The sequence below is a fragment of the Cotesia glomerata genome, linkage group LG4 (assembly GCF_020080835.1).
Source record: "Cotesia glomerata isolate CgM1 linkage group LG4, MPM_Cglom_v2.3, whole genome shotgun sequence".
In the NCBI taxonomy this organism is placed as follows: Eukaryota; Metazoa; Arthropoda; class Insecta; order Hymenoptera; family Braconidae; genus Cotesia; species Cotesia glomerata.
Genome location: NC_058161.1, coordinates 6,533,117 through 6,560,563, shown reverse-complemented (window position 1 = coordinate 6,560,563; position 27,447 = coordinate 6,533,117). Strand labels below are relative to the sequence as shown.

The 27,447-nt window shown below is 30.1% G+C and overlaps 2 protein-coding genes across 5 annotated transcripts; both read left to right on the top strand.

Moving 5' to 3' along the window:
- Positions 1-173: 173 nt before the first annotated feature.
- On the top strand, positions 174-2,385 carry LOC123264266 (persulfide dioxygenase ETHE1, mitochondrial). The gene is made up of 6 exons (XM_044727471.1): positions 174-554; positions 702-846; positions 1,265-1,450; positions 1,523-1,611; positions 1,705-1,915; positions 2,196-2,385. The coding sequence occupies exons 1-6, from the start codon at positions 384-386 to the stop codon at positions 2,258-2,260; spliced, it is 867 nt and encodes a 288-aa protein (XP_044583406.1). The 5' UTR covers positions 174-383; the 3' UTR covers positions 2,261-2,385.
- On the top strand, positions 2,348-27,447 carry LOC123264265 (amyloid-beta-like protein). 4 transcript variants are annotated; one of them, XM_044727469.1, is made up of 14 exons: positions 2,348-2,459; positions 8,512-8,672; positions 16,979-17,032; positions 17,147-17,278; positions 18,319-18,445; positions 18,866-18,956; positions 19,207-19,337; positions 21,512-21,969; positions 22,058-22,240; positions 22,387-22,458; positions 22,603-22,793; positions 22,925-23,085; positions 23,181-23,455; positions 23,574-27,447. In XM_044727469.1, the coding sequence occupies exons 2-14, from the start codon at positions 8,607-8,609 to the stop codon at positions 23,829-23,831; spliced, it is 2,199 nt and encodes a 732-aa protein (XP_044583404.1). In that variant the 5' UTR covers positions 2,348-2,459; positions 8,512-8,606; the 3' UTR covers positions 23,832-27,447. The 4 variants fall into 4 exon arrangements, with proteins under 4 accessions (XP_044583404.1, XP_044583405.1, XP_044583402.1 ...); XM_044727470.1 differs by lacking the exon at positions 2,348-2,459 and adding an exon at positions 8,115-8,402 and having other exon boundaries at positions 22,067-22,240; XM_044727467.1 differs by lacking the exon at positions 2,348-2,459 and adding an exon at positions 8,117-8,402.

Genomic DNA, 27,447 nt, shown 5'->3' with positions numbered 1-27,447 from the left:
TTATAAATTATTGATTTAAATTATTAAACTTTTGAAAAATTGAAGAATGTGGATCCTCGTAAAATTAAATACGTAGTTGACAGATTGATGATTTTTACTTTTTATGTTGAAATTTTTCATTTATTAACTTGTAAAAAAAATTATAAGTACGGACATAAAGTAATGTCATTTAGGTTATGTTGTGATAACATAAGTGGAACAAATAATTTTAGAAAGTAGCATTTGATTTATTAATTATCTCACTACATAATTGAATGCTTTGATATAAATAGGATTCAGACAGATCACACGTTTAATAAAATATTTTTTTCAGTCTGATGTGACGGATGTGTATTATTAATTTTTAATGTACTTAAAAATCATTCTGAATTCTACCATTAAAAATGTCGAAATTAATCAGAAAATGTACTAAAATATTTGCAACAACTGTCTCGCAGCATTGTGTTAACATTGGTACCAAAACAACAAGAAGGTATGTGTCAAATGCACATCAGTGTCAGAATAAAACTCTAACAGAGCATATACCTCTCTCCAATGACATCTTGTTTCGCCAGGTAAATTAAACGATAATTAAATATTTATCGACTACAATTTAAATAACTAGTTTCTAATGTTAACTCTTATAAATCAATAAAATACATACACAATAAATAGCAAATTTTGTCCCGTACTAAATATTGGGTTTAACATTTAATTTACAGCTATTCGACCCATCTTCCAGTACATATACATATTTATTAGCTGATACAACTCAGAAAAAAGCAATATTGATAGATCCAGTATTAGAATGGGCTGATAGAGATGCTACATTAATTAAGGATCTAGGATTGGAACTCAAATACGCAAGTAAATATTATATATTCCAATAAGTACATATAAATATGTTAAATGCTCATGTATATAATTGTTAGACTGTAATGTACTGAGTGTTAGTAGAAAATTTTAATCATAATACTCAGAATAGTTTCAGCAATTGTTAAACTTTCATTACATAAAACTTTAATTTCTCATACAACTCTACTAGCGCCAAAAGCTTTCTACCTTCAGAGAATTTGACAACTTACCTAAGGATTGCAGAATTAACAAGAAACTTTGGCAATTACATTCAAGAAGCCAAAGTGTTCTGATTGCTTTAATAGTATTTCATGAATCTCCATAGAAAGATTACATAAATAATATGAGACATCATACTTATAATCCTTTCGTCATGTTCATCAAAAGTAGATGAAATAAAAATTTTTTTATTCCTTATTTTATGTTTAAGTAAACACTCACATGCACGCTGATCATATAACAGGAACAGGTAAATTAAAATCAATATTACCTGGTTGTAAATCAATTATATCTCGACGTAGTGGTGCGCAAGCGGATATTTTACTTGAACCACATGATTCAATTAATTTTGGACGACATCAACTAGAAGCTTTATCAACTCCAGGTCATACAGAAGGTCAGAAAGTTTAAAAAATCAATAAAAATAATTATTTATTAAACTTACGTGTGTTTTTTTTAATGGATACAGGTTGCGTGACATACGTATGTCATGAACAAGGTATCGCATTTACTGGAGATACACTTTTAATCCGTGGATGTGGTAGAACAGACTTCCAGGTTTGTATTACATATGATGAAAAATGGTATAGAAGCCAGTAAAATAACAAAAGGATATTCAACTATATATTTTGTTTATTTTTCCATACAAAGGGTGGCTCACCAGAAACTCTCTATGAATCAGTACATAAGTTAATATTTAATTTACCATCAAACTTCCGGCTTTATCCAGCTCATGACTATACCGGTCGAACTGTAACAACAGTTGCTGAAGAACGTATTTTAAATCCACGACTTACTAAAACTAAGGAAGAATTTATCAAGATTATGAATAACTTAAATCTTTCATATCCAAAGATGATTGGTATGTTTAATTAATTAATTATGGTATATAAGTATATTTACTGATCAATCATAATTGCCTGCAATGTTTAATCCCAAACTTTTTTGGCTACCCAGCAGAAGCTAGTTGTTCTTATCGTTTATTTTATTTTTTCTTGAGTGTGAGATAAAAAAGTAAAATAAAAAGAACAGAGAAAAAGTTTGAAATTTCTCATGACAGGCTGTTGTAGAGTATAGTAGCAAGACGTGTCTTGTTTTACTGATGACGTTGAAAAGAGCCTCACAGTCGAATATTGTTTCAGACAAAGCCGTTCCAGCAAACAAAGTTTGCGGCATTTACGAGTATCCAACAGAGAAAGAAGAATAAATGATACTCTGGTACGGCTGTTACTGTTCTACTAAAGAGGATAAAGAAAAGGGAAAAGTATCGAGGAAATCCACATATATTTTTTTAAAAAAATGAAAAAAAATAAACCAATGATAAAAGATAAATCTTTTGGCATCTTTCTCACTTTTCGCGAGAAGCGTAATCGTCTTTTATTTTACAGTGAATTCAACAGTGAAGGGTAAGTCAAAAAACAAAAAAGTAATAGAAAATAAATTAAAATAATAAAAAAAAGCCTCTCTCGAACGCGGTGTGACTGGCACGCGAATGTCAGAGGCAAAGAGGAGGAGGATAACGGTACGACCGAGACTCTATTGTTAAGAGGAAATAAAACGGATTCGCTGGACTCTGATGGCACGTGCGGTATCGTCAGCTCTTTGTGAACAAATAATCGCGTTTTACGTTGCTGCTCTATTATACTGAAGCATCATCAGCATCAAGTATAAGAGACTAAAAATTCCTTTGAGATTATTCAAAAAAAAAAAAACAATAAATATATGAATGGTAAAATTAAAGTACAAAAGGTTATATGCATAAATTTATGACGATTTAAAAAAATTTTTTAAATACTTTGATATTAAAAGCATACTTATATATTCAATTTTGAATAAACAAAAAGTTATTGAATTGGATTTTCCTTAAAATCAAGTCTATTTTTTTTTATTTTATTATTACTTTACGGATTTACCGGCGGCATTCTGAGTCATTTAGCTTGAGGCTTAAAGCCTCAGTAGTTTCTAAGATGTTGCTGTCTCTTGTATTGGGTAAGTGTAAAAGAATTGACTATATACAACGTGAAAATGAACGAGAGAATTGAATTTTCAGGCGTACATTTCCCATGCTAGAGGCATCGAGAAGCTTCAACTTGCCCTCCTGTTCCTCTTTCATTATCTTTTTCTATCTTTGTCTCTCTTCTTTAGAGTGTAACTTTGGCTCATTCACTCGCTCGCTCAGTTTGGATTGTAAAGGGAGTTTACGGAGTATAATCGCGTTTTCGAAACCGGCGTTTCAACGAGAGCACACCAAAAGCGGTGAGTAGTATGGAATAAGGGTTTGAAGAGACAGAGGAAGTTTGAAAGATGAGAGAGAAAGAATTTAAGCGCAAAAGGATAGTGAGAGTGAGCGCGAGTGTAGAAGGATTGAGGGAGTAAGAGGGTGGAAAACACAACCCTATGGTGTCAAAGTGCACTGGTAGTTGGTTATACATGTGATGGTGGGCTTCGTTCCTGGGTTCTTCTACTGCATAGCCGAGGGTTGAAATCGATACCGTTGCCAGGACAACCGTGACTACGCTACGCCCGCCACACGAGCGAGAAAACTCACGGGCCAAGGCTACTCTCTCTTACACTTTCTCTCTCTTGTTCTATCTTTCTTTATCATTTTTATCATTTTATTTTTCTCCTGTTCTTTCCACAGTTTTGAATCGCTCATATATACATATAGATTTTTAAAAATAAACAAAAACTGCTAATGTAAATAGAGCGAAAATGACAAAGTAGAAGTAAAAGAAGAAGAAGAAGAAGAAAACGATGAAAGCGAAGAATGAGTAAAAAAATAAGCGCAAGAGAAGAAAAAAGTTTGTTACTAAGAACTTTACAATGCCGTAGGCAAGAAAACGAGAGAAACAGTTTACAGTTTAAATTTTATTCCGAGATAAATATTATTATAAAATTATATGAGTTTGTAAATTATGTATGTATAAAATAGCAGCAGGCAATGAGGGAGCAGCAGTGGTTGAGTTAAAAAATAAAATATAAGTTTTAGTAATTTATTTTGTTTTTTTGTTCAGTTTTTGTAAATTTATATAATCACATTATTATTATCAAATATTCCACTCTCTTGAGCTTTTAGCCGCAGTACACAGTAATATTGGGTGTATACTAACGCTAACGAGACGTACTTGGCCTAATGGCAAAGTCTTTTCGAAAAAGGGTAAAAAAAAAATGCTAAAAGGAGTTAGAGAGAAAATTATGAAGAGCAAGAGAGTTTCAAAGCTTTATACGTTAGACTCGAGAGATGAGAGAAGTTTTCTGCCAGCAAGAAAATTGATGTCAACTTGGTCAAGTAACTGGTAAAGAGAAAGAGAAAGAGTATATATAGAAGAGGATTAACGTGAGGAATTGAGGATAAAATAAAGCGATAGATGTGGACTTTTGGACTTTCTGGGGCTGGTTTGTTACACATTGGCTGAGGGTGGAAACGACGTGGACAGATAGCAGTAGGGAGTTTTCAAGCTCACAGAAGGGGAAATCCCCGAAGGATATAGCTTGACTAGGCTCTCTCTTTATATATATATTATATATAATATATAGCGAGTGTGAAAGAGCCAATGAAATGGCTTGAGTTAAAGCCACCACGTGAATCCAGCAACGTCATCATCAGAGGATTATCGTCGTCAGCCACCAGTCATTATTTAAGACTACCATTTTCAATTTTATAAATTGACCTTCTTTGCTTTCATGTACTAAGTATATCTATGTCTACATTAGACATACTTTGTGCTCGCATCACCTTCTATTATATCAAAGATTATTCTATAATACAAATAAAAACTGTCTGTCTAAATACGATCAGCGTCTGATTATTCTTCTACAGTACAGGGTTGATAGATTTGCTTTGAATGACTAGTAACGAGGCGCCGACGCAGGAATTTCGTCCTTTAACTAAACAAGACAATTGTGGACAAGAAAATCCATATGGACGAGCATTAGACAGCTTTGGCTTTACTTTACAACAAGTTTAAGCAAAGCATCTACAGGTTGTTGATTCCAACACATAGGGTTTATTTGAGCAAAACGTTTCCACGACGTCGATTTGTCTGAGACAACAATCCGTCTATTAGTCGTATATATAACATATAACAATGTATGTACTTATTTTTATCTTTATCAAAAACCTAATCTATCTCACTTGATTTCCTCTACTCTTGTTCTCTTTTGTGATCGATCGAACAGAATGCTAGTGGTATACTCGAATACTCGTGGTATTCGAGTGCCGTTTCAATTTCTGCGGGATTCCCATGCTTGGAATCCAGTCCGAGACAATTCCTCGATAATCGAGTCCCTCTCCGGTTGTCGTTGTACTTCCACTCGCCTTATTCACTTGACATCTCGAGTTTCCGTTATTAAACCGCCTGTCGTTACGGTTCTCATCCAATCACACTCTACTTTTGTTTAAAAACAAAATAAGTAAATAAAGATAAGAAGAAAAATCTAAATTAACCGAAATAAAATAGGATGACAAGTGAAAAAGGAAAAAAAATAATATGTACATAAAATGAAAAATCTTCAAGTGTTCCAATTGCTTTGTAGTGTATAACCAATCTTGATTCAATGAGAAAACGAATGAGTCACTCGAGTTAACCGCACGCTCATCCTCATTCTCATCGTTACCAGTACAATCAATTTGATTCTATTTCCTCAGACTTATTGACCTAACATTTAAACTAACCTCTAGTAATATTCCTGACAAATCTTCTGCAAATAAAAAAATTTTCACTCATGTTTAATTAACTAATTTCACTCAGCTAAAGTTAATATTAATAAAATCTTCTATCTTCATTTTACATCATATACTCATCTGCAAAAATAAAAAAATTAAAGCTTAATAATGTCAGGATTTTACTAAAAATTTACATTACTACTTAGGATTTAACGATTCTAATATTTATATTTTATATTTAATACTAGCAACCCACAGCAAGTATATTACTGCTGAGAATTAAAAATTATTTATAAAAAAACTATGGTTAAATGATTTACAGATATTTTTAATGACAAAATACATAATTTGTATGCTTTTTAGATAAATTGAAAAAAAAATATTTCTATTGTAAGAATAAATACCAATAATTGGATAAACAATTATAGAACCAATCAATTATTCAAGACTGCGCCAAAAATTCATCATAAAAAATTTACTATTCAAGAGAAGTGAAAATCTCTTTTAAAATATAAATATGCCCGTCACAAAGTTTTTCTTTTTTTTTTTAATTATTTATATGATAAATTGACTATCGTCGAGAAAGTATCAAACTGTGAAAAAATATTAATTCAAGTTACGACCTTTTTGATGGTATCAAATTTAATTATAGAAACCCACTTTATAATAATGGCAAGCCCGTCACAAAATTTTCTTTATTTTCTTCGTTATATGGATTAATATTTGACATATAACAACATTACATGTACAAAATAAAGTTATTCAATAAACAAATGGTATTTAGTGTGAAATTAAAATCTATTGAGAACTACTTCGAAAATTTAATTTAATAAATTAACTATTGCCGAAAATAATATGAAACATTGAAAAGGCACAAATTGAAGTCAAAACCTTTCCAATTATACTAAGTTTAACTACAAAAACCCATTTTATCATATAAATACTCCAGAGACAAAATTTCCCCCAGTCTTTTAATTACATAGGTAAAACGAAGTTTTTCTTTTATTGATTTTCTCATTTAGGTTATTCTATATTTTCAAGCATGACGTTATAATTCATCATTTTTTTTCTTTCGGCAGTTAAAAATATTATGGGAAACATCACGATCTCGACATAAATTTATAAATTTATTATTGAATACCATACATTAGCAGTTATACTTTGGCATCCACTTTAATAAATTACTAAAATATTGCCTATAAAATATTATATTAAAATATGCTGAGCTGTTGAATAATACATTGTTACAACAAATCCTTTTATTTAATCAGTGTGATGGAATACTTGACTATTTATTTAAATTATATTTTAAATAAAAATTGTTAACAAAGATAAATGACTCAGGAATTCAATCAATTTTTAAAATAAAAATTTATTAAAAAACAGCTCAGGAAGTAGCCCTAATAATATTAAAACAGTAATTTAAAAGACCGACGTTTCCTTTTTTTATGAATACTTTAAGGGTTCTAGAGGAAATGGACTAAGAATTACAATCGATATAACTAATTATAATTTATAATTCATAAAAAATGGATTTATTCATTTATAAAAAATTAAAGAAAAGCGTATGATAAATCTCGACTGTTGATGTCATCCACGATAAATAAAACAGGGAATTTAATTTAATTCTTCTGTGACTTGGACGTTCAATTTGTCATACGGTTCTCAAAAAATATATAAAATTTATAAACAAATATTCAAGTATAGTATCAGCTTCCTGAAGAAATTATTGCGTACATAATAAATATGCGTTATAAATTATAATTGAATATGCAATTAATTAATAAAAGATCGTAATTTTTTTTCAAACTTTTTAGAAGCTATAAATTACGACTCAAAAAAAAAATGTTTAACAGTTTTGATAAACAATACATTCAATTGATAAAGTTTCAACTGAAAGGAACAGAATTATATAATAGAAATGCATACAAATTGATAAATCAAATAAATTAAATTTTTACATTAAAAAGTTTTGCTTTCTGAATATTAATTAAAATTATAAAATTTGATTCAAAAAATATAACTGTGTAAAATATTCAAACGTTACATTTATTCGATAGTTCATTAATAAAAGTGAGATAAAAATGAAAAAAAAAGAATAAAATCAAATGAAATATATCAATTTATATGATTAAATATCCGATATTATTGAGAGATAAAGACTCGAAAGCGAATTTGTGGGATGAATGTGGTTTGGATTTGACAGCAGAGAGCTTTAGAGGAATATACGAAAAATATTGTCTGTAATTTTTAAAATGAGCGGGTTCCCGCCGCGTTATCGACTGGCGTTACTGCGCATTCTCATGACGCAGCCGCCCCCGATAAACGTCTCTCATTGGTTATTAATTCAGCGGCGCCATATTGGCTCTTTCACTGTCGTTGTTCGGTGGTCTGATCGAGCGACCCACCCAGCGGGTAGCGAAAACGAAGGAGCACAGTTACGCGGCGGTAACCGTGAGGCGCCTGGTTTTGGTGTCTGTCAATTCTCGATATATATACACGTACACATATGTATACACATATATGTATACCTGAATAATACTACCTTCATTTACGCAATAAAATAACGAAAAATATTGCTACCAGTACTGATATTAAATACATAAAAATATAGTAATAATAAAACTTACATATCGATACACTTGTGAGTGATCATTAAGTGATATTAAAGACGTGACATTACGTGTGTATTTTATTATTTAAGTTTTGTTCATTTATCTGTGATTAAATGAATAATTTATTAATTACTTGTAAATTTAATATTTACTAATAATAAAAATATTTAATTGTAGGCGTTTGTACGTTTAGAGAGAAAAGGACCAAGACGTGCTGCGCCGGCAGCGGCGAGTAAGGAGTTTTTTTTTATTTTAAAAGTGTGTACGACAAAATGTCAGTAAGGATGATCAACATTTGCCTGACAGCGATTATCGGCCTCCTAGTGGCACAGACACAGGTGAGTTTTATTTTACGGCGTATTAATAACGATCGATCAGTTTTTTTTTATTTTATTTTTTTTTTTATTTAGGCAAAAGTAATGCGGCGTTGTAAGTTTATTATTATCTATAAGCGGTTTATCCGCCTTATTCTTTTTTATTTTATTACGACTACGACGGATTTGTGTTAACTAAATCTTAGAGACATCAATGCTGGCTTGGTAATTTTTTTAGATTAATATACGAATGACGACGTTTAAATGGCATGATGTTTAACTACAAGTAACGTAAAATCAATTGATATTCACAAATAATTCGATTTACTTGTAAAAGCGACGTTTTGTAAATGGATTGAGGGAGTGAGAGACGAAAAGAGTGAAAGGACAAAAGGGGTTCAGCATACCCAGTACAATCGTTCTTTCTCTTTTGCTTGGTCTGTCCCGTTCAATCTCTCTTTATTCGCCCTCGCAATCTCATAACGCCTCTAACCTGATTACCGGCAACATAACTCGGATTTTCGTATGATGACGTTATAAAAGAGTTCATAAGAGCTCAGACAATGTACAACCTCGTATATATATGTAATGTATGTAGTATTTATTACTTTTTTCTTTATTTTTTATGCCAATGTCCGAGAACATGGAATATGAATTGGTCTGGTTTATCGATGTCTCTCGATTTTATTTTCTTCAATTTAATTTTTTAACTTTGTTTTTTAAATATTTTTATTTTTCTTTATTCTTATCCAACAAATTTACCATCTGCCGCGTAATTTAAATTTCAAATAGTCTGGTATCCTCCCGCGGTGGGGTTGACTCTGTTTGTCGAGACTGGAGAGCGTCAACTGCAGACGCAGGAAATTGCATGAGGTTTGCTTTAGAGTACGAATAGGAAGCAATGCATTCATATATATATATATATTTTATATGTATGTATATGTAGGGTAGTTCAGATGGTAGCGTGTGATAACGATTTCTCTCTCGATCTCTCAATTGTTACCACTATCTCAAATCGATTTTTCAAATCGTTCCTATTCTAGGCTATACTTTTATCCTTGACAATTTTCTAAAACCTCTTTCCTAATATTATTTTTATTATTATTTATTCTCAGCATTTTCAATTTCATGAGAGTAGTCATATAAATTGAATTTATAAATCTGACAATTCGATTTCTTGGCATGACTCGACCTGGTTTGTAAGTGGACTTTTAATAAATTTAAATCGCGTCCAGAATAATCGTTGGTAAGCTAGAGAAGAATTGCTAAAAAGAAGAAAAAGAAGAAGCTATGGCTGCAGCTGAGATTAGATAAGATGAGATGAGAGTAAAAAGAAAAAGAAAGATGGGCTTTAAAAAGTTTGTTGAGTCGACGATCTTCTGACATCGATATCCGTCTCCTTGAAACCTTCTTCTTCCTCTTGTTCATCTTCTATTATACCATATAATATCTTTTCTCTTCTTGACACTTTAGCATAGTGCAAACTATGTGACTCGTTAAGTGTTTGATAATTGATCAGTTAGTATATTAGCGAGAGTCTGTTAACGCTGTATTCACTGACATTAGTAGGTAAGTTGAGTAAGAACGACGTGTGTTGGAGTAGTAGAAGGAAATTATGATAAAGAAGACAAGAGAAGAGCAGATGAGAAGAAACAAAAATTAAAGAGGAGATTTATTATTCTAGAGAGCGTAACGAGGGCGCGAAAATTCAAGAGATGAAAAGTATAATAATGCACGAGGAGAAAATGCAAATAAGAGAAAGCAAAGCACTAAGTGCATTAAATGAATCCTCTCAGACTAAACATTATGTAATAAATAGGTAAAAGTCTTTATGTTTTATTTTAATTTTTTTTTTTAATATATATTTTGTTTTTAATTCATTAAAGATTTTATGCTGTGAGGTAATGAAACAAATATTTTATATTATATTAATTTTCTAATGGTTAAATATAATCACTGATTTCATTGAACAACAATGTACTCCCCCATGATTATGATAAAAAAAAAAAAAAAACAAGTCAGGAAAAAAGAGAGAGAATTGTAAAATCATTGAATACCATTGACGCATAAAGTTATGTTGGCATATGGATCAATGATGATGCGTATTATATTGTTATTATTATTATTATTTTAATAGAATATTGTTTTTTTATTATTTGTAGGTGTGGTAAAGAGTGTGTGAGAGTAATATGATATAACAATTGCGTCAGTTTGAATATCAACATGACACATTTATTTGTATACATTTGCAAATATTTATATAATTTAAAACGAAGAGTTAATTCAAGTTAATAACAACAATATTTCTATAATAAATATATGAAATGAAAAGAGTAACATATGTATTTTCATGTTTATGTGTATTTAGTCGAACTACCATTGAATGAATGAGTGATATAAATATATATATAATTTAGATGCGTATAGTACCTACTCTCCTAACTCTCTCTACTGGTCTCTGCTGAAGAAAATGACGGTGGCTTTTACATATTTATTCATTGCGGCTAAAACCCGAGAAAGAGGTCGCGAGTCAAAGAACCGAGAGACATGAAAAAATTATAAGTATATATATGTATGTTTAAAGTACATGTAAGAGGAAGAAAGCATGTTAAATATGATAGTCCGAAAGAGTAAAGTTAAAAAGTGTATAGAGGTGTGATACGTGCAATAAGACTATGAGTTGAGAGAAAAAAGAGTGACGACACGAGAGGAGATGAAAAAAGCCAACGAAACCCTTGAGAGTCTCAGAGCTGTGGACATTGTCGAATGTTCTATGGCGATGAATAAAAAGGAAAAAAAAAAAATAAAAGAATATTTAAAAGATGATGAAAAAAAAATATAAATAAAAAAAAAAGGAAAAAAAAGTAAAGTAATAAATAAAAGAAATGAGAATGAGAAAAAGAGAAAATGTGTGTTGTATTTTCTTGAGTCGACTTTATTTTCTTTCGCTTTTTTTACTTCTGTTCCATTCTATTCTTTTGATGCAAGCATAGCAGCCAAGAATGGAACATTTGTATCGACCTCAAGCTTACTATACCGCGATGCACCCAAAAGACAACACACAAGTCATAAGACACTGCAAACGACATATATATAAACGTAATACACACAAGACAAGACCGAAACGCTCGAGTGCGACTTCCGATCTTGCTTTCTGGTTACGAGAAGAGATGACTAATGCTCCATGCCATGACTTCCACTTAAGTGATCATGCTTTCAAAATAGTCTCGTGTGATATCTCTTATACTGTTTGTGCTTTCTATTTATAATATAAAAATCAATATTTTTATATGTATATACGGTTATAAAATAATAACTAACATATAGCGGTAGTATTTTTATTAACATTGATTTTCATTTTATTAATATTCAAGGTGAACGATTTGTTTACTCCTCAAGTGAGCTTTTGACATTTTAATTAAAGAATTCGCAGCTTAATGTCCTAAACCACTGTTTATTCGACTCAAATAACGTTATGAAACATCTCAATTTTAAGTATCTATTATAAATTCATGTAATGTTTAGTTCGTTGCAAAACCCAGTGTTTATTTACAACTCTAACATAAATTGCATGTTGTTTAAGGATCATGAGATCATGAGTGATTTTATAACGAGTTAAATCATACTCCAGCTAAAATTAAACATAAAAACATTTTTATTCCATTAATTGTCGTGAATATTTAATTTATAAATGTGTATTTAAGTACAGAAGAAATGGCATTAATTTAATGTTTTTTTTTTCTTATATTAATTTAGAAGTAATAATGAAAATAGGTCAGTAATAAAGAGCCATTAACAAAACTGCTATTAATATTATAATTACTATTATTATTCATTATAATTTTTCTAATATAATAAAAGTAATAAGATACCATTAAGTATAAAATAATCGTTTAATACCATGCCGGAAGTCCTGTGAATTCACACCACGTTTTTAATAAAGTCAAGTACCTACAAGCAGCAAGTAGACGTGTCCCGAAGCCTCCTTATCATTATATTCAATTTCATTCTTGTGATATTCGATTTGAGTAGCATAAAAATTTTACTATTCACGTTACACCACTTCAACCCCTTCCGGTACATAATGAATAATATAGTATAACATTATTTAAACTCAAGTAGCTGGGTTAGCCTTTTAATTATTACCATTATCTTCACTTCTATGTTTATTATTATTATAGCTTTTTTTTATTAAATCTACAAGGTTTCATGGGCATTGTAGCTTGTATTATCCTTGCTTAGCAAAAGCACAATGATTCACGACCCCGCAACGACATGAAAAAGTCAGTGACTCATTGTTGAAATGTGCAAACCCTCCGAAGACATAAAATAATCAATATCACGGTACTTTAATTAAAGAATATATTTTTTTTCTAACTTTTAAGAAATTTTTCATTTGACTTTATTTCTTTATGACTTACACTGTTTCGCTTACAACTTTACTTAGCTTTGCTTTACTTAAATTGAATTAAATTAAATTTATTTCAAGGATGTTTATCTTGCAACTGTTTTTTCAGTACTTCAATGAGATTGAATAATGCAAGACAATAAAATTCATGATTATATTCAGTAGCAAATGTACTATATGTATTTCAAGTGGTAATGTACACGTAAAAATATCCATACGAGTAGCATCTAGAGGATTGTGGAATACGTCTCAGTGAAACTCAATAGATTCTGAGGGTTAGAGCGAGAGATTTCTCACGTGGGTTATCTTCAATCTGTGACCGATAAGACGGTGTTGGTATAGGTAGCAGTGTATAGGTAACATTGCTTGACCTGTGGGGAACGCTCGGCGTACCACCAATCACTCTTTTCTTCGTCTCTAAGGACTTTAATCTATATAGAAATAAATGTATGTACGTTTCATTCAAAGAGCCATACATCTTTGCCAATCTTTGCTTTTGCATTTTCGATTTATGGATACCGGCACTTTGTTATAAATATTTTATTTTCCACGATAAAGAGCATTTGGTTATTGCCCAACTTGAACGTGAAACGCCTAAAACGAGTTCTACTCTTACAAACATGAACAAACAGTTTAAAAAAAATATGCATTGCAATTTCTACGAAATTACGCTCTTGATCAAGCCCATATGATGCATCATAATTTAAAATAATTTAACTCTCATATATATAATAGAAAAGTCAATCGTCTTCTCAATATCCTCGACGTCAGTTAATTGTATGCACATCCGTACGTTACATTCAGGATATCGCTTGAAAGACAGAATTTATCTATTCAATCCCTCTAGTAATCGATTGAGGTTATTGAAGCGTAGGCTGCTAACGTAAGTCACTATTATAATCTTTTTAGTTTGATTCTAATTAAATAAATATGTCTAAATAAGTTAGCAGAGAGCGACAGCCATATTGGAAAGCTTTAAACTCAACAAAAGTTTTTTAATAGTAATGAATAAGGGCGCTACGTAGCATTGTATGTTGAAAACCCACATAAGTAGCTTGGAAGAACTTCAAAAATTGCACATCTGAAGCGCTATTCCCTTGATTGCTTCTTCCGCAGCATGATTGTTGAAATTGTGTGCTTTTGGAATTTTCAACTTTTTAAATTTATAATATTATAGAAAAATTTATGAAGTACATGTTGGAAAAATTCACCAATCAAACACATTTTAAACTCATTATTGTTGAATAAAATTTGTAAATCTAAAGACATAAATTTTGATGGAAACATTACTTAAATAGCAAACGGAGGTAATGTTTCTCTGAAGTATAAAAATAATTAATCTACTATCAAACTCATTTTTTTACATCTGAGCAAATAGTTGTTGAAGATTTTAGTAGTTAAAAATGACTTATAAGTAAAGTATATATTAAATAAATGAAATAACAGAGTGCCTATGTGATAGAAAGGTTAAATTGTCAGCTACAGATATTTGTTAAACAGTCACAAAATCATTTTTATATGTATATTCTGGTATACAACCGCAACGGGCAGTTTTAGGTTCATAGAATAATAATATCCACCCCAAAAAATAATATTTGAACATGACTTGAATTTATTTTCTTTTATACTTGTTATCGACATCTACATAGTGGTTTAGAATCCCAAGGTGAAAAAAGTGTAAACATGTCATAGAGATTAAGGGGCTCTGATTTATTCTGACAATGTCTAACTTATTACAATTATTGCGAAAATGTAATCGAAATATATTAGTATACTTTGTAATTAATAATGACAAACCTAATATTGAATTAGTTATAATTTATTATTATTTACCTTTTTTATCGCATTATGCAATTATTTTATCAATTTTCAGTGTATAAAGAAGCAATACGTCGTACTTTAAAAATGTTATAAATAGATTTTAATTGCTGACGGTTTATTTCATTAATTTTTTTTTTTTTATTTAAAAGAGCATTCTACTGTTGAGTGCTCAAAATGCACCGAGCTTGCTACGACATTTTATCTCAATAAATGAATAAGGTCACACTAATTTTTTTAATTAAAGTTTTGTGAACAAAAAAAAATTTTTTTTTCTAGCAAAAAAAAGATTGATTTTATGCGTCTCGTGACGCGCAGTGATTGACGTAGTTCAATATAAGTCGGGTTGTAGTATGCAATTTCAAAAGAAAAAAAATTCTTTTGTTATTAAATGATTTAATCCGGGCTTTAGGTATTTTCCGTTATTTGAATTGACAATTAACGAATTTGACAATATAAATACTTTTTAAAAAATGTTTTTTCTAAATGCTTAATTCGGTTTTAAATGTAGCTACACAGAAAGAATGGTTCACCTGAACCAAGAAAATATTTTTCTTGCTAATTATTTTCTTGGGCGAAAAAAAATTTTTTTTTTTGACAAGAAATTTCACTTATTCCAACAAAATTAATTCTCTTGCTTCAAGAAATACGTATCTTGATCCAAGACAATTTATTTAAATCAAGAAAATTTTCTTGTTTTGAGAAAATTTTTCTCTTGCTCCAAAAAATTAAGTTCTTGACAGAAGTAAATTTTCTTGTCTTGAGAAAATTTTTCTCTTGCTCTAAAAAATTAAATATCTCGATAGTAAATTTTCATTAATATTTTTATTGACGAATATGTCAAATGGGAAGATCAAATAATATTGAACTATTTTCTTTCATTCAATATGTATAATTGCGTGCTAAAATAATATAAAATGGGTATCAAATATTCAAGAGAAAAATTTTCTCAAGGTGAGAAAATTTTTTTCTCAGCTGAAGTAGGTGGTGCTGTTTCCCTAAAGTATCTAAAAATCTTGATCCAATATAAAAATTTATTGTATCAAGTATTTATGATAATTTGAATTAAGAAAAATTACTTCCACCGAGAATAGAATTTCAAGAAAAATTTTTACTTCGGCCAAGACAACTTCGGTCTTCCTTCAGGCACCCGAAAATTTACTTGAGCCAAGAATTTTATTCTCCAGTCAAGAAATCTTTTTTTCTGTGTACAAATAATATCCCATATTTAGCTGTCATACATTTTTAACTGATTCAGTGAACTGCTGATTGACCAATTTTCAGTTTTTAAAAAATTACCAGTAAAACAGCCAAGTAAAATTCATGTCTCGTAATTCAATTCTGCAATTTGCGTATTGACATACATGTACATGAACATGACACTTCAAAGCGCCTGCGAAATATCAACCCTCTGGCAAAAACAGTATATAGAGAGAGTTACGTTGAAATCTCATATTCCTTTTTGTCTTTCCATTTATCAGCGATTTCATTGTTTATGATAATAAATACAATATCGTTGTTAATTGTAATAAATTGATTGGTGGTTCGAATTTTAATTAAATGAATACAACTATTAGATATTTTTTAATATAATACGTTTATACTAAAAAAAATAAAAAATAAATTACTAAGCGGCCATTGTATCTCAAAGGATTATAGACATAAGATACGAGTTTACCGAGAAAATAAATAAATTAAAAGTTATTACAGGTTATCAGTAATCCAATCTCACATTTTATGTCTTGTTTGAAATACGGAATTTTTGATAAAGAGAGATGGATTAAAATATTTTTTTTTTTGTTAATTAGAATTAGTTATTTTTTATTCTAAAAGATTAAAAAAGACAAATATTTATGAAAATCAATAATACTTTTTGGATGAAATGAAATAAATTTAATTATAATAAAATTTTCAATTAAAATTGTATTTACGTAATTGAAGATATTTTTAATTTTCTTTTAACAACGTCATATTGTTATTACTCCAGTGTTCATAATAAATCTTGAATAATAGGATGAAAAAAAATCATCATTAAAATTTTAAGAAAATTAAAAAAGAAATAATGAAATTTTCTAACTAAATTTATAAATAAATTTGATTACAGGCCGTGTCAGAGAGACTAGAGTTGGCACCAGCCGGAGGAAGATCCGAGCCCCAGGTATTATAAAACTATTAAATATGAATATGTATATATACATATTACCTACAACGGTTTTTAATTTATATTTTAATGAATTTTTATTTATTATTTTTTTTATCATTAAAAAACTAGGTTGCTACGCTCTGCGAAGCCAGTGAAACGTATCTTGCACAGCATATGGGCGAACAAGGACGATGGGTATCGTCAACGGACACAAAAAGCTGCATGACAGACAAACTGGAGATTCTCGAGTACTGCAAGAAGGTGAAGTCAAAAATTAAATTAAAAAATAAATTTTTAATAAACTAAAACAATTGAAAGTCACTATTGTTTATGCTGCTGAGCTTTTTGTGCCATACTCCATTATGCAGCATTTTCTTTTACATAATAATTAGTATAGCTACTCAATGTTTATATCGTTGTTATAACGTAATAATAACATTATTAACAAAATGAATAATAGAGAGTCAATGAATTGTACAAAAGATAAAAAATACAAAAGATAAAAATACAAAGAATATGAAGTCCCGTCCACAAGGAAGAGATGAGTCAAAGATTGTTCAACAGTTTGATCTCTACTTTATTCAATTACTTTACAATCAGTATATATAATAGTTGTATAATTATAAAAGCTAGCAAACTTAATTGTTCATATACATATTCATTCGACAAGTCGAGGACGTATAATATAATAATATATTCAAAGAGTAATATATATATATATACTTAGTAAAATATAACGTTACTGTTGTACTAGTAGTAGTAATAGTGATGGTAATAATAGTAGTACTAGAATGAGACTTTAAAGTGAAAATTCATAGTTAAAATGTATAATACCACACTATGATCTTGAACGAGATTTTACTAATCCCTTTATACGGAAAAGCGAGCCAGAATCCGCCATAGTGGTCTGTCCGTTAATCGTCCATGGAATCGCAAGAAACGCTTATATACCTTTCAAAGGATCACTTTAATCTACTTAGTCTTGAGATCGGTTTCTCTGATCCCTCTAACTTGTATATCATACATTCATAATCTTCTGTATCGATCATTTTCGATCACTAAATTTGAATTGTTAATCCGGATGCTCTTCATAGTTCAAGCAGAAAAGTCGTTTTATTATCCGTAAAAGAAGAAATCAAATGAAACTATTACTTTTTAAGCTTACTATATGCTTTTTTATATGCCAATAAATTTATATCTTGTTTAATTAATTAATTAGTATAAGTCTGGCACTATTATCATATTATGTTCTGTTATGTATCTCAATACTCATGAGTAATGTACAAATGTTTTATTTTTAGGCTTATCCGAAGAGGGATATTACGAATATCGTTGAGTCGTCCCACTATGTACGAGTTGGCGGTTGGTGCAAACCTGGACGAACTAAATGTAAACTGTCTCGATGGGTCAAGCCGTACAGATGCCTGGGTACTTAAAAATATATGTATATATATATATATATATAAATCTATATCACCGTCTGTCTTAAAGTACTCCAGACTACGTTTTATTGATCAATTGAACACAAAATAATATAATGAAAAAATTGAGAAGGAACTTTATTTATATTTTAGAGTGATTTAAATTTTTTATTTGAATTTCAAGTTGTTCCAAGAGACACGTGTTTATTGGTTTGTAAATAAAATAAAAAAAAAGTTAATTAAATGTTTCAATATTTAAATCGATAAAATTGCATTAATTGACGGGAAAAAGTTGAATAACCTCAGGTGGCTCCTAAATAATATTTAATCATAGTGATAATGATAATGGTTATGATGATGATAATGATAAAAATCAATGAAGTGAAGTTAAATATAAAAATTTTAATCAACTTATTTTTTACCGCAGAGGGGCCTTTCCAGAGTGACGCTCTTCTTGTACCAGAAGGATGTCTCTTTGATCACTTGCATAATCACACTAAATGCTGGGAATCTCATAGGTAAGACTAATTAAAGTGATTTAGCTTAATTAAATCATTTAGCCACCTTTTGATTTTAAATGGTTTCGATTAAATCTTTAAAAATCACTTTCCATTTGAATTTATAGGAAAAAAAAAAATAATTTTTTACCTAGAGAATTACTAGTCAATAAAAATGACATGACATATTCCTAAATGTGTATCATAACCGTATTAAAGATCATTTTACAAGATTAAGTACATACTCATGTGTGTTTGTTTATGACTTTAGGTGGAACTCCACAGCAGCAGACACATGTCGCGAAAGAAACATGAATTTACGGAGTTTTGCGATGCTATTGCCTTGTGGAATATCTCTCTTCTCTGGCGTCGAGTTTGTTTGCTGTCCCAAGCATCTGAAAGGTAGTTCTACATCATTGTAAATAATTTAGCTTGCTTCAGTAGCTAGTACGTTTGAACAAAGAAATAGCTAGATAAAAACTACAATTGCGACAGCGAAAATAAAACAAAAAAAAAAAGAATTAAATACAAAAAAAGTGTAACGGGCATAATGACAATGATAAATAAACCTATGGGTGTAAACACGTCAGAAGGTGACAGGTAGAAGGTGCCTGACGTATTTTTATTTTTTAGTGTTGTGTATCGGCTAGAGAAAGATACAGTAATATAGAGTAAGCAAGCCGAAGAGGGCTGAAGAGGCGTAATTTATCGAAGAACACGAGGGTGTATTAAATGAGTAGGGTACGGCCTTCTGTGTCCTAGCACGTTTTACTTGGCGCTGCTCAAGCAATCAATAATGTACGTCTACGTCGACGACTGCGCGTCGCGACGACTCTATACAATATATTTCTTGTCCTTTTCTATCTGCCCAACAAAATAGATGATGTATATGTATAATACATACATACTGCACAGTTATAATACATAACTACTACGGTATATCCACGACGCATAAAACGTCATGGAATTCCGGAGATAGCGTAAATACGACTAGCTATCTACTGGCACTCGCAAATGGTTACTAGCATAAATGATGTACCTGTGTATATATATATATATATATATATATTCATTGTATATACATCGAGACATGATGACTTGAAGCCTTGGTCCAATGTTCAGGTTTCGTCTATTCAGCATTCGGCTTTATCTCCGTTAGAATTGCGGCTATAGGACATCCGCTCTTCTTTTACTATTTCTTGGTCTTTTTCGTATTTTTTTTTATTAAACCGCCACCCTCGTCAGGAGTGAGCTCGATCGATCCCTCTTCTCACTCTCTTGGTTTCGCTTTGATTATCGAGTACTTCCAACTAAAGCAACGATGCTTCTCGTTACGTCTATTGCACAGTAAATTGCCCGATTCAATGTTCTAAGACACAAAACTTTTGTGACCCGTACATATGTACAAACACATATCGAAAGACTAGCTACCTTTTACTAATAGTAGAGTATTATATTTAAAAAAAAAAAAAAAAAAAAAAAGTACAAAAGAACATTCGTCGATGAAATTCTCAAGGGCTTTTCATATCTGTGCATATGTATATTACTTTTATTTTTTTTCTTTTACTTTTACTGATGTTTAATATAGGCTGCAATCGAAGACTTTCGACGTTTCCGCTCTGCTTTTTATCTTTTATTATTATATTTTTTTGTGCTTTATTCTCGTTTAAAATAAAAAATAGGAAGCACACGAAAGAAGAGTAGGTTTATATCCACTGTATAATACGCCAGTAGATAGATATAATATACTACCTTGCCGCGGTGACCCAGATATAAAAGTGCAACGTTGAAGAGAAACAGCATAGGAACTTGGACACGCGGAAGGATGTCGTGAAGATGGCTCATCAAGTCCACCAAGTCTATTCTTCTTCTTACAAAAAAAAAATAAAAAAAGGCTAAAAATAAGACAGTAGGTCTCTCGAGATTCTAGTTAGTCTTATGTAGCTGTGGGCTACATCATTTCAAACATTGTTTAAATTCGTTCTATTCTTAAAAAAAGAAAAAAGAAATCCATAAAAAGATGTGAAGAAAAAAAGAAAAAGAAAAGAATTAGGAATAAAAAAAATAGCTTCACGATGCTTTTTGTCACATTGACATACGACTAATTTATTGTATCTTCTTAGAATTAATTTAAGTAAAATGATGAATATCGGGAAAAATGGGTGAAGTTTTTAAGTTTTAGCTGGATGATTCGATATCCGTATCCAATCAATCGGTCGAAGTAGTTGAAGAAGTATTAGATATAGTAGTTGTGCTCGCGTTTGCAAGAAAAAGAATTTCGATAAGTGGATTGTCGTATCGCAGCCCAAATGCCGCGTTGAGTTGCACTGCAGAACTTGTTCTCTCTTTTTACTCCTTACCTATACTGCATTCTCACCAAACTCGTGAATCGTTCCAATCGTTCTGACGCGCCGTGGTATTTCAGACGTGATGGGAATTTCTCGGTAACTTGCCAGAACTCGTTCGAGCTTAAAGATTTTATTTCTAAACGTGGATGATTAATTTCTTGACTTGCTTCATTTTATTTGTCTTTCTGTTTGTTAATTATACCGAGTTTTTTTTTTATTTTATTGCAGACAATGTAAAACCAAAAAAACCAATCGACTTGCCGATTGTCAAAGGTACCGAAGATGATTTAGATGAAGAAGAGGATGATTTAGACGATGATGACGACATTGACAGCGATGGAGATAGCGACAGTGAGGCTGACAATGATGATGATGACTCGGATGGTGATCTCGAGGATGTGCTGAGTGATCAGGCGTATGAAGATGAAAGCGACGAGGCATATTTAGATGATTATGACACGACTACTGCGAACATTAAACCCTCAACCACAGTATCAACAACAGAGAAAAGTAAACAAGAACCTACGGCTATGCCAGTACCTGTTAGCTCAAGTTCTCAATCACCATCCCAGCCCCAGGGTACGCCTGATCCATATTTAACTCATTTCGATCCACGCTCTGAGCATCAAAGTTACAAGCAAGCGCAAATGCGCCTCGAAGAAGTACACAAGGAAAAGGTTACCAAGGTAAATCCATTTGTAATTTCAAGTTATTTTTTTTTTTGAGGAAGACGGCGGTGTCATTTTCGCGATCTGTTTGCTGCAACTTTTTCAGGTGATGAAGGACTGGAGTGATCTTGAGGAAAGATATCAAGATATACGTGCACGTGATCCAGTAGCTGCTGATGCATTTAAACGATGGATGACTGCTAGATTCCAAGAGACTGTTGCGGCTTTGGAGGCAAGCGGTGCTGCAGAGAAACATCAATTGAGTGCAATGCATCAGCAACGAGTTCAAGTGAGAATCCTTTTGTCTTATTTATCTTGGTTTATCTTACCCAGTTAAATATTTAATCTTGTTTAAAATTTAAATTACACGGGGTTGAATGTAACTGAGTGATTACTGTGGAGTAAGAATTATTGATTTCTCTGTTTTACTTTTAGGAAGCTGTTAAACAGAGAAATGAAGAAGCTATGTCATGTTATACCGCTGCTTTGAACGAAACACCTCCAAATGTATGTAAATTATTTCGCATTTTCAATATCAAAAAGACTAACAAGTAATACAGGTCTTTTAAAGCCTATGTCTTTTTTGTATTAGGGACTGTTTATTTGTTAGTTTTTTGTTATTAATTAATAATTAAACTATATCTATTGTAGATGCACCGAATTCAAAAATGTCTGCAAAAATTACTGAGAGCTCTACACAAAGACCGACATCACACAATCGCCCACTACAAACATTTATTGGACAGCAGTTTAGAGCAAGCACAGCGTGAGAAACCAGCGACACTTGAGCATTTAGCTGAAATTGACAGGATTACAAATCAAAGTCTCTTGATGTTGGAACGGTAGAGACAAAAAATAATAACTTATTATCCATTCACCATTGATCATACTGATTATAATGAAATGGGTTTTTTTTTTTAATTTTTTTCTGAAAGATAATAAGTATTAAATCATTATTAAAATTCATCCATAGGTATCCAGAATTGAGTGCTAAAATTGGACGGCTGATGGATGATTATGTATTGGCCCTCAGGAGCAAAGATGAGACGCCGGGACTTCTCCTTGCAATGACACGGGAAGCTGAGGCTGCTATTCTGGATAAATATCAGGCCGATGTAGCGAGCAAACAACAAGGTACATTTACATTTATAATCCAGAATTTATTTTCGAATTAAATCTACATTTCGGATTTATTTGATTTAATTAAATCAATGTTTATGTTTGAACAGAAAAAGAACATCAAAAGCAACTGGACCGTGAACGTAAAGAGCAGCGAAAGGTAGAAAGGGGTGAATTGCGTACGGAGCAAGAACAACATGAAGACGGTGATCCTGTTATTGAGAAGAAAGATATAGTGCAACCTCCACTTGAGCCACAACAGCAACAGCAACCACAACAACAGCAGCAGCAACAGTTACAACAGTCAGCAGCTGCCGCAATGCACAACGAGGGCATTATCAGAGCTGCACACAGTATGACTCACGATGTTTCGCACTCGGAACCTGTAAGTTTAATTACAAAAAGCTAGTTGTTAGTATAAATCATTTGAAATTTTTTTATTTTTTAAGTACAGTCTGGAGTATTCTTTCATTAACAATGTGTGTGGTATTTTTTCATACTAGGGATACTCCATAAGGCGAGAAATTTATCACAGAGAGAGCCGCTCAGTCTATTTCACTCTAGCGTTTGCTGGTATTGCACTCATGGCTGCGGCAATTGTTGGTATTGCAGTATTCAAAAGACGCAGTGCCAGAAGCCCACACAGTCAAGGATTCATAGAAGTTGATCAAGCGGCAACTCCTGAAGAGCGACATGTTGCCAATATGCAAATAAACGGCTATGAAAATCCGACATACAAATATTTTGAAGTAAAGGAATAAGTTTACTAAAATAAAAAAAGAATAATTTTTTTTTCTTTTTTTTTTTCCATCTATTGATCGGTAAGAAGATAATCGATCATTAAAAAAAAATATCTACACTGTTTGTCTCATTAACTAATAACTATTTCACCCACATCTCACTTGGAGAATTCCAGAATCTCATAAAGCAGTTCGTGATTAAAAATGAAGAAAATTAAATAAATTAATGAATAATAAATTAGTTTATACATGCTTTCGCGCGGTCCTGCAGAATATACTCGTATATTAATAATAATAATAATAAAAATATTAATAATAATAATAACGACCGGCTGGATCAGAAAAAATTTTTTAATTTCATAAAACGTCTATTTGTTAATCATCTCAAGACGTAAGATATTCTAAATGTGCCGTCCGTCATCGTAATCACGTGCCATAGAGGCGAGACATTGTAGGACTTTGATGTTTGAAAGCGCAATCATGTCTTTTTACTATCCATACTTACACATCTCTTTCAGATACTTTTACTTTTGTTCTGATATTTTGCAAGACCCTTTGCAGTTCATTATATAAAAAAATTAAACTTATAAAAAAATAATTAAAGTATAAAAAAAAAAAAGTATAAAAGATAATTAAATAATTTAAAAAAATATAAATAAAGAAGCCGTAGCTTTGATTTGGCAGCCGTGCAGGCAATCGACTGTAGCTTTAACTGCAGAGCTAATTGAAGATATTTATTACACAATAAATATATAAGTAAATAATTAAATGAATAAATGAATGAGAGCTAGCTAATATGTAGCATGTACGCGAAAGTATATGAATTGCCATAATAATAAAGAAAAAAATAACAAGTAATCTTGAAATATCAGAACGTCCATTGATAAGCTTTTTATTTTAAACGTACTATTTTACTGTTATAATTATTATTTTTAGTGTCCATTGCCTGTTATTATTTTCTTTTAAAAAATAAGTAACCACGGTTAGGTACTTAATGCATATTATTGTTTGACATTGAAATTTTATACTATTTAAAAAAAATCAACTAACTTAATTTTATTATAATAATTATTAAAAACAATTTATGTTAATTACTATACTTTAACAAACAAATTGATATTATTTTATCATTCCATAAGTCATTGTTTATTTACATATTATTTGAATTATTAAAAATATTTATTAAAAAAAAAATCAAATAGTGGTCTTGCTTATTTTTTTTTGTTTATTATAATTTTATTTCATTGCAGTGTGGTATAATTACCTCTTATTATGTAGAAAAAAAACCATTAGTTAAGTAACATAAAAAGTGGCGGCTGTTAAAATTACACTCCATTTTTTTTCGGTTTTTCCATTAAGAAAATTGTTCATACAATAACTATCTTAGGATAATACTAATGGTATATATACATACATGATGAATAAAAATAATATGATCTAAGGACGATGAAAATAATATATATTATATTAAACACGTTTAATGCTTATATATTTGTATATGATCAAGAGATACACGCACCTTTGGCCCGGATAAGTGTCAATACATTTTATTTTATCATTATGTTTTTTTCTTTTTCAAATCGTAATTATCATACACCCTGATAATACTAATATTAGAAAAAAAAAAAAAATAACAGAGAAATTTGATTAAAATAATTGAATTATTTAATATTTTTAATACACTCAAGAGATGCGTGTGATGAAATAATATTTACACATTGATATAATAAACAATTTAATAAAATATGCTTGAGTGTATAATTGAAATGAAAATTAATTTGCTTGTTAACACATAAACTTTAAATTTTTATCACAGTATATTATTAAAGAGATAAATAATATTAATAATAAATATTATTAATTAATTTGTCACATGTAACTCGATGTGAAATGATGATGGATTGGCCGAGGTACATACACATTAAACGACTACACAGATACATATACACACGGTAAAATAAAAAGTAAATAATTAAATGAATATAAATATAAATAAATAAGCATACTCTTTACTGCTAAATGTTATATTAAAAATATTATTTTAGATATGTTAAGAAAATAAAATAACAGCAATTATTACGTGAACGTAAATTGATGGCGATGGTAAAAAACAACAGATAGCATCAATACATTTAATAACTATAATATTAATAACAATAATTATAATTAAATAATGATATATAATTATATGGCTCAAAAATTAAAAAAATTAATGGGTATACATATATTTATATATTATTATAACAAATAATTATATATGTACCTATAGTGTGTAGTTATTACAAAAATAAAAAAATAATAAAAAAAAGCATTGTATGCAAAACAGGACTGACTCTGTGTCACAGGTTCTAGGTAAATTTATCAAATTTTATTTTTTTTTGTTTATACTTCTTAATAATTAATGGTTATTTATATTATTTAACGGTATAGTCCATTACCACGATCGTAATTGTAATTATATTTATGATAGGCATAATAGAAATTTTTATTTATAATTATTCAGTTGATGAGAAAAAATAATAAATAAATAAATGAATAAAATTGATTGAAAGTTTCGTGGGATTGGACTTGACAGTATTAGATCGATTGGAGCATATCAGTTTGGTAAATGTAATTTTGAAGGTAACTGATTAACTAGTTTAGTGACCTTCAAAAGTTCCTGTGACCTGGTATCAGACCAACTCTATACGTAAGTTTAAGAATTGATTTTTGTAAAGAGGTAATAATTCTATATTAAAATAATAATATTACTTACGACTTAGCTTAATTAATGAAAAATAAATAAATAAAACACATGACATGTGAAAAGATGAGTAAATAAATGAATAAATAAATAAAAAACAAATATACGTCCTTCAGTAGAAATCCAAGTTGCAAGTGGATTATAACAATAATAACATTAAATTATCTCATTATATATCTGATAATTATATTTTATACTAATTTATCTCTTATTATTATTTTGCACCTCTTTTTAATTACTTGGATGTCAGATAAAAATTATCTTCAAAAAAGCAAAGTAATTATTAATTATTGCATGCATATTTCATAATTATTGTTAATAAAATAAAAGAAAAAACATTATTAATAAAAATAAAGTAATCAGTTCAAAATGTAGAGCCGATATGCCTAAGTTTTGCTTCGCACATATGAGACACTTCGATGTTTTTAATTAAATGTGTGTTATAAAATATTTTTTTTTGTCACTGTACAATAAATATTTATTAAAAGAATGAAAGAGAGGGAGAGAATGACAGACGGATGATTATTGAAAAAAGAACAGGCTCGTTAGAAAAAAAATAATAAGTTAATAAATAAACAAAGAAAGCTTGATATTAACAGCAATATATTGAACATTGAAATTAATTTTTTTTTTTAATTAAGTTGTTATTTTGTCCACGGCACACTTTTATTGTTAATTTATTCTTTAAAGTCTTAATTTGTTATTCATTTGGAGTGGACTTGATTAAAAATTAATTTTTATTGTTAGTGTGCGGATCAAATACTCTAGTTCTTTATTTTCTTTTCTACTCAATCCTTTGATTTAACCGTAAAATAAAAATATATACTTGGTAAATAATTGTGTTTGTGGATACTTGTAATTCTACTTATCAATAAAATATTTAAAAATACCTTA